General features: G+C 36.6%; 1 protein-coding gene across 1 annotated transcript; it reads left to right on the top strand.

Moving 5' to 3' along the window:
* Positions 1 to 5,070: 5,070 nt before the first annotated feature.
* On the top strand, positions 5,071 to 8,983 carry LOC106309459 (amino acid permease 8-like). The gene is made up of 6 exons (XM_013746484.1): positions 5,071 to 5,431; positions 5,541 to 5,634; positions 5,840 to 6,054; positions 6,336 to 6,478; positions 6,998 to 7,225; positions 8,558 to 8,983. The coding sequence occupies exons 1-6, from the start codon at positions 5,071 to 5,073 to the stop codon at positions 8,981 to 8,983; spliced, it is 1,467 nt and encodes a 488-aa protein (XP_013601938.1).
* The last annotated feature ends 142 nt before the right edge of the window (positions 8,984 to 9,125 follow it).

The following is a 9,125-nucleotide window of genomic DNA, read 5'->3' as shown; positions in this document are numbered from 1 at the left end:
GTGTTTTACTCGATGATCAAATAGCCAAGGGCGTCCTAAGAGAAGATGACAAGCGTCCATCGGTGCTACATCACAATAAATTTGATCCTGGAATGTGCCACCAACTGAATATGATATGAGAGCACGTCGAGTAATGGTCAAGTCTGTCTTCTTGTCTAGCCATGCGAGTTTATATGGATATGGATGAAGTTCTGTTGTCAGATTGAGTTTGTTGACAACGTCCTCTGCCACTACGTTTTCACTACTTCCCGAGTCAATAATAAATTTGCAAACCTTGCCGGCACTAGTACACTTCGAGTGGAACAGGTTATGGCATTGTGGATTGTCATCAATATGGCGTGGAACAAGGCAAACACGTCGCATCATCAAACAAGGACCAGTGTCTGCGATCAGGTCCTCTGTTTCTTCTAGATTTTCTGCAATTTCCTCATCATAAATAACCTCTACGACCTTGCCAGCGGCATCAAGAAGAAGTCTCCTGCGATTTCTTTTCGGACAATTGGCTTGTCGATGACCAATCTCTCCGCAAGCGAAACATCGTAGTGAAGATGGTCGAGTTGTTGTCTTATCCGTCAAAGGCACGAGGGCAGTTTCAGCTTGTTGAGGAAGCGAATCATCGGCTAAATTTGTAGACTGCTGTTGCTGAACAGGTCGGGTAGTACGAGACGCAGACCAAGAGTAATTGCTTTTAGTTTGAGATTCAATGGTGAGTGCATGTTGGTGAGCTTCTGATAAGGTCAGTGGATTAAACAAGTTGATAGTGTGCTCGATCTGTTGACACAGGCCGGCAGTGAATCGAGCAACCAACTGTCGTTCTGAATCTTGAATATCAACTCTTGTAAGCAGCAAAAAAAATTCTTGGGAATATTCAGCAACTGAACGAGTTCCTTGACGAATATGATGTAGTCGTTGGAACATTAGCTGATCATAGTTGTAAGGCAAGAATGTCTTTTTAAGTTTTGATTTAAGCTTATCCCATGACATGATCTTGGGTTTTCCAAGACGGGCTCGTGTAGTTTTTAGTTGTATCAACCATGTTGCTGCTCTGTTGCGGAATCGCATTGTTAACAACGGAACACAACGTTCCATTGGTGCTCTCTTGAATTCAAGAATTTCTTCAACTGTGACTATTCAATCGAGAAGTTCTTCGGCGGATGAGTTGCCATGGAACTTTGGAATCTCTGTTTTGAATCCTGTTTCCCATGGAACAACAGCTGCTGCACCGCGAATGTTATCTTGACCGAGTACACGGTCGTTGAGAGGAGCGAAGGGGTTCACATGTTCTGCTGCTGCGGCGGCAAATAGGTTTGCTTCTTCATCGTCTTCTGCATTGTTGCTCGTACGTTCAACATTATCGCGAACTGGTGGTTGTTGTTGAACATTAAGGTTGTGGAGGGCGGCGGCGATAGTTTGCATCTGAGCCTGAAGCTCAGCAATTGCATCACGAGTGATTTCTGCTTCGGTTCGAATAGGTGCTCGTCGAGGTCTTGCCATGGTGGATGGAAAAATTTTCGAGGAGCGTAGCAAAGCTCTGATACCAACCTGGCGCAGCGTATCAACGGTAACTCAGCTCAAATCTAAAGATTTAGGTTAAATCTTTAGAGACCTGACTTCTTGAATCGAAGAACTTAATCAAATTCGATACAAGGCTCTCGTATTGACGACAAAATCGAATCAATGCAAGTCTTTAGAGAAACTCTAGTTTATTATCTTTCAAAACTACTTATCAAAGCCAACTTACAATCCCTTATATAGGATCCTAGAGACGGTTTATAATAACCTAACTCTGTTAAAAATAGAAAATCTACTAAAAGGAATTCATAATTAGAAAAGGAAATCTTCTAAAAACCGAAATAGAAAAACAGTTGCTTGGCGGTGAAGGTATCATGATGCTGCATCACGATCACACCACCACCACCAACCCATTCACGCCTACCGCCACCAACCGCCATGTAAAACTGATGTTTCCAAAGTTCCAAGAAGGAGATCCAATGGCATGGTTAAGTAAAGCAAAACAATATTTTACTTACCAAGAAATTCCGCTAGATCGGAGGGTTAGCTTTGCCTCTTACCATCTGGAGGACGAGGCCAATGAGTGGTGGCAAGCTACATCTAAAGCTCTCCATGAGGAGCATGTTCCAATCACTTGGGATGTGTTCGAGGAAGAATTGTGGGCTCGGTTTGGACCTACTGCAGCAGAGGACTTTGACGAGGCCCTATCTAAGATCCGACAGACAGGAACGTTGCGAGAATTCCAACGTGAGTTCGAGCGACTACAGAACAAGGTCTCGGGCTGGACTCAGAAGGCGCTCATTGGGACTTATATCGGAGGCCTCAACGATAACATCTCGGATGGCATCCGTATGTTCCAACCAAAAACCCTCAAGGCAACAATTGAGCTGGCTCGAATGAGAGACGAGCAAGTGCAGCGAACCAGAAAGTCCTTCTCCAATCGCAACAACCATGCACCACCATCGCCGAGCCAAGCGTTAACTGCCAAAGTCACACCCACCGGTCAACCTAAACGCTTGAGCTGGGAAGAGCTACGGAGGAAGAGAAGTCTCGGACTTTGTTTCAGTTGCGACGAAAAGTATACTCCAGACCATCGATGTCAGAAATCGCAACTGCTGCTCATCGAAGGAGTAGAGGAGGATGATGAGGAAAACGCGCCGGATCTGGAAACAACAGAAGCGGAGATCACGGTCCAGGCTCTCACCGGGTGGGATTCTCCAAAGACCATCCGGACTCGAGATCGAATTCAGAAACATGAGATGGTAGCGTTGATTGATAGCGGGGCCACTCATAGTTTCATTAATGAGAAGGTTACGAAACACTTCGGCTTGACAATGATTCCAACACCACTTTTTCGAGTCAGAGTTGCTGATGGCCGACCACTCCGGTGTACCAGCGTATACAAACAGGTCACCACAATTGTCGGTGGCGTGAGCTTCTGTATCGATCTCTTTCCACTTCCTCTCACGGGTCTCGACATGGTTTTGGGAATGACGTGGCTTACGCTTCTTGGGCCAACACTGTGTGATTGGGAGGCCCAAACCCTTGAATTTACGTGGGCTGGAGAAAAACAAAGAGTCTGCGGGCTTCGGAACAAGACGATAGCAGAGGCCCAACCAGAAATAATTATCAAAGAGATTCAGTTGGACCACGCATGTTTTACTCTGAGACTACAACAGCCCAACGACGAGATGACCACGGTATCGGAGGAGATGCAACTACTACTGAATCGATACGCCGATCTATGTTATTTATATAAAATGTTAATTAACTTGTTACAACTTATTGAGAATTATATTCACGGAGTCTACCATGGGGAAATTGAACATCAACAGAACAAAAGATCAGCAATCTCATGTGTGTTTCTTACATACAGAGATTAAATTTTCTTCTAAGGTATACAGTTACATAATTAAACCAAAGGCATCAGACTTTCTTTTTTTTTTAAAGAAGCAAACGTTTTATTGAAGAAGGGAGTTTTTTTTGTTTGAAAAAGCTAAATATAATTACTGCAAAAAAAAATCTAATAATTTTATCTCAGGAAAAAACTAAATTTAATTATTGCAACAAGAAATCAAACTGATCTACGCATACAAATATAAATTAAAAATATTTTTTTTAATTAAATTTTTGAAAAAATTATTTCATACTTTGGAAAATTGTAGATCAAAATCTCTCTTAGCTACTAAAAGAGAAGTAAAAACATCAATTTCAATTGTTGTCACCTATGAAAAAAGTTCACTTGCTTTCGTTATGCTCAAATAATTAAGTGAAAAACAAGCCCATGCGTATTGTCGAAGAACCCGGTGCTCATACCTCATGAACAAATGACCATGGTCAAAATATGTAATGCAAACACGATAGAGCCACGAAACAGAAGGCCCAAAACGACGTTGCCTTGATTCAACCTTGACCGTTGTTTGAATTAAATTGTTTTTAAACCAAATGAAAAGAAGAACAGAAAAGAATGCGACACTGAAATTATCTAGTTTGGCGCACACTCTCGCCTACGTTTAACTTTCAGAATTCAATATAATAAACACTAATCTCAAGCTTTTTGATATCTCTTTATACTTGTGTGTTTCAATCCGTTACACCACCAGGGATCATATAATATAAGGAGGAAAAAGAATATGACTTTATACGTCTCCAGTTTTCACACACACACACATGGCCCAAGCACGTATCCTATGATCAACACTAATAGTCATCAAGGCCCTCTTTCGTTTTCACCTAGATGCTTTAGCGCACTATAAGATATCAATTAGATAGTAAATAACATATTCTTCAACCACCAAGAAAAGTAATGATAATAGATTTTGTTGCAACGGACCAGATGCTATCATATATATGCCAGAGGTTTTATCATAGTTAGATGCCTTTTATCATATGTCCAATCATTTGCTTAGTATAATGTTTTTTTTCTTTTGGGTCTATCTTTAACGAATTTTTTTTTGGGTTGATTGCTCTAAAAAATAGTTAAACTAAACTTTTCTATTTACTTTTCACAAAAAAAATTCAAACCAAAAATCACGAAACTTTTAATTCTGATACCATTATGATGGATCATATGCTTTTAGACCAGACACTTTACTAAAATCAGACCAAATGCTCTTTGGTTCATTTAGTGTAATATTATCCGTTTTGAGTCTAAACTTTCAAAAATTTATTTTTGAGTCGATTAATCTCAAAAAGACTTTATACTAAATAGAGTTGAAACAAGCTTATATATTAGATTTTCTTTGGTTTAATATATAACGAGGAACTTGGATTGTCTATTTAAAATTATTTACTCTTACAAATTTGATTACGTTTGACTTGCTAATAAAAAGAACGGTTCGGCTTTACCTTTTTTGTTATTTGTAGGTTAAAAGTTATTCGTTAAAATATCGTATGAATATTTACTACTTGCTTTTTGAACATGCTTTGTATTGTTACTGACTGTGCAAATTAAATAAAAGAAAAAAAGGTTATGAGCGTCTCCAAAATATCATAAGCATTGACGTTTGCGTACATGCATCATCTATATATAGATATGTCATTCACTCTTCATCGCCTATGCTTTTGCATATCTCTTTTATCTCTTCTTCAGTTTCTCCTCTCAAAATGAAAAGCTTCGACACGAGCTCAGTGGTTGAATCCGGTGCTGGCGCCGGGAATAACGTCGACGATGATTGTCGGGAGAAGAGAACGGGGACGTTGATAACGGCGAGTGCCCACATAATCACGACAGTGATAGGTTCTGGAGTCTTGTCGTTGGCTTGGGCTATAGCACAACTTGGTTGGGTGGTAGGAACAGTGATTTTGGTAGCCTTTGCCGTCATCGTTAATTACACATCCAGAATGCTCGCCGACAGTTATCGATCCCCGGAGGGAACACGCAACTATACTTACATGGACGTTGTCCGAGTCTACCTTGGTATGAATATGTTCATTTCTTAACTGAACAAAATGTTATTTTGCATTAGCTTAGTCTATTTATTACTAACAAAACAAAACAAAACAAAATTAAAACCATAAAACGACAGGTGGTAGGAAAGTGCAGCTATGTGGACTGGCACAGTTTGGGAGTCTCGTAGGGGTTACTATTGGTTACACCATCACTGCCTCCATAAGCTTAGTGTAAGTTACAACTTGTGATTATTTTGATATATAAAACATGTTTGTTTCAATTTCTAACGTGACCTACGACTAAATATTGCTCGTTTGCATGTTGCATGTCGCAGTTGTAGGTTGCAACGACATAAAACAAACGTGGCCATAATGTCATATGGTTACCAATATGTTAAGAAAATATTTAACTCTTGTTTGATGTTAATTTGGCTAGGGCGATTGGGAAAGCAAATTGTTTTCATGACAAGGGACATGGTGCGAAATGTTCCGTATCAAATTATCCACTCATGGCGGCGTTTGGGATCGTCCAGATTTTTCTTAGTCAGATTCCTAATTTTCACAAGCTCTCTTTTCTCTCCATTATCGCCACCGTTATGTCCTTCTCTTATGCATCTATCGGTTTTGGCTTAGCCTTGGCCGCTCTGGCAAGTACGTTCTCTCCTTTCTATATTCTATATAATTTTTGACTTTCAAAATATATTTGTAGAACATTCTCAAGCTATTTCTAAACCCTATGCAAATATCTTGATACATACTTAATACATTTATATTTTAGTTTTCAGTACAATTTTTTTTTCTTCAGTAGAAATCATTCTCAATGATTTGTAAGCTGATATATGTTTAATTATTTATACATCTATTGTTTAAAAAAAAAATTATTTATACATATATGAATCTTCAAACTAATGGCTAATGCGGTACGATGAAAGGTGGGAAGGTTGGTAAGACGGGACTGACAGGCACGGTGGTTCGAGTGGACGTAACTGCGTCTGACAAATTATGGAAGTCATTTCAAGCGGCTGGAAACATTGCCTTTTCATACGCTTATTCCGTTGTTCTCGTTGAGATTCAGGCATGTATTCTTTCAATTAATGATGTCAGTACACTCAGAAATCAGAATAGTGTAGCACTTTCTACTATTAGTTCTTTTATTCTTTTATTTACATGATATATATTTTGGTTGGAATAATGACTGTTATTAGAGCACCATTAGTCATAGTATTAGTATCGTAGAGGGTTTCTAATAATTAAAATAAAAAGGAATATTGAAAGAGAGAAGAACAGAAAATAGCAAAAAACGATTCTTGTTGACATACTTCAAGAAAAAAAAAGTGCGATTTTTTTACAAGTGTAACTCATTTATTAGTTGGGTTGTTTAAAAGTAATTAAAGTATACTTGTAAAACTAAATATTTTTGGCACAGAACTATACTATTATTTTCACTATAATACGTCTTCAACCGTTGTTTATGGTGGTTGTTTTCTTGTTGTAATTCCCTTAAAGTATATATTGATGGATGATTAGAGTTAATATGATGTATGTTAGCTCTTAAAGACAGTGTTCTTCATATGTGTTTTTTTTTTCCTTCCAGGACACACTGAGATCAAGCCCACCAGAGAACAAAGTCATGAAAAAAGCAAGCCTTGCTGCAGTCTCAACTACAACTGCTTTCTACATCTTATGTGGCTGCATCGGATATGCTACATTTGGAAACCAAGCCCCCGGAGACTTCCTTACTGACTTTGGTTTTTATGAACCTTACTGGCTCATCGATTTTGCTAATGCTTGCATCGCTGTCCACCTTATCGGAGCTTATCAGGTAACTCATAAAAAAGGAGAAATACTTTAGAATATTACTAAAACAGCTTACTACTAGGATAAAATCCGTGCTTTGCGCATGGTGAACTTATATAATAAATATTAAAAATATATAGTATTGATAAACTATATATATATATATATATATATATATGTTTGAATTTTTTTAATATGCATACAGTTATGTTTTCTTTATATAATCATATATATGTTAGACTGAGCATTTGTAATTGCAATTGTGGACCAAAATCTATTTTGAATTTCTGATGAGTCTGATCGATTTGGGTTTAAAATTTTTATCACCCTGTTTATACCTATAAAAACAGTAATGTGGTCATCAAGTGAATTTTTATTACAAAAACATGTTCTACAATTTTTTTAAATTCTTTAATTTAACATTAGTGAGAACTATTTTAATGGTTTTAGAACCATCAACTTAGTATTGTTTCCAAAATCGAATTACTTTGATCTTAGTCTTCCATATAGTTTTGAAGGGTTTCCACTGGACGACGAAATTGATGCGGTCTATTTTCTTGCTTTAAGTCGTTAGATGTATATATATATATTATTTAATTTGAATATTTATTAAATAAAAATCCATACTAATAAAATTTTATGATTCTTTGTATCTTGTTATAACAAAAAATAAGCCAATGATCACAAAATTTTCAAAGTGATATTTTAAAATTTCTAATAATTTATAATTGTTTTAAAAAGTTCAAAATAGAACATATAAGAAAAAATCTAAATTTTTTATTATATGGTTAATGTGATTGTTTAATATATTTTAATAGTATAAAATTAAACAAAAAAGATCTAAGATACAAAAATTGTTATCAAATATTTATTATTCATAATCATTAATTGTCATATATACATTAATCATATTAGGTAATTCCGTAGCTTTTATTTAAGGAAAGTGTGAGAATATTCTTTTGTACATTATTTATCAATTTGATAGTTAGTTTAATAAAAAGTATAATATAAGTTAAGATGGACCAACCTATTTTTTTTAATAATTCTGAATTTCATTCTCATGGTAACACGTAGATACAAAACAATGTTGTAATATTTCTCAATTAATATATAAGGGATTATAAATTAACGCACGCAAAATGATCAAATAGGGTCTAGTATTTAACAAGTGGAAGAGTGTAGAGTTTGAAATGTTTTTTGTCATTTTCTCCTTATGTGATAATTTTGTCATAATATTTTTTTTTGTGGTATCTAAGTCATTTGTCCTAAAAAAGTCAAGAGTTTAAATAGATAACTGGTATCTACCACTCACAATTTGAAGAAAACAAAACATTGATGATGTTAATATAATGAGCAGGTGTTTGCACAACCAATATTCCAGTTTGTTGAGAAGAAATGCAATCAGGCGTGGCCAGAAAGCAACTTCATCACCAAAGAACCTTCGATGAACGTACCGTTGCTTGGAAAATGTCGCATTAACTTCTTCAGACTGGTGTGGAGGACAACCTATGTGATTTTCTCAACAGTTGTAGCAATGATATTCCCCTTCTTCAACGCTATCTTGGGACTTATTGGGGCAGTCGCATTCTGGCCGCTAACAGTTTACTTCCCGGTGGAGATGCACATCTCGCAGAAAAAGGTTAAGAAGTATTCGGTGAGATGGATAGTGTTGAAACTCCTTGTTTTGGTTTGTTTAATTGTTTCACTCCTAGCTGCCATAGGATCCATCGTTGGCTTGATAAGTAGTGTCAAGGCATACAAGCCTTTCCACAATTTAGATTAGTTACTTGTAACCTACGTTATCTGAATACATAGTTAATAATGAGTTATGTTAACAATGGGTTTATGGATGAACAAATAAATAATTACGAGCTATGTTATTTATATAAGATGTTAATTTAACTTGTTACAACTTATAGATAATT

Source organism: Brassica oleracea, chromosome C8 (assembly GCF_000695525.1).
Source record: "Brassica oleracea var. oleracea cultivar TO1000 chromosome C8, BOL, whole genome shotgun sequence".
Taxonomy (NCBI): Eukaryota; Viridiplantae; Streptophyta; class Magnoliopsida; order Brassicales; family Brassicaceae; genus Brassica; species Brassica oleracea.
Note: the sequence above shows the minus strand (reverse complement) of the source record. Positions and strands in the feature narration are given on the sequence as shown.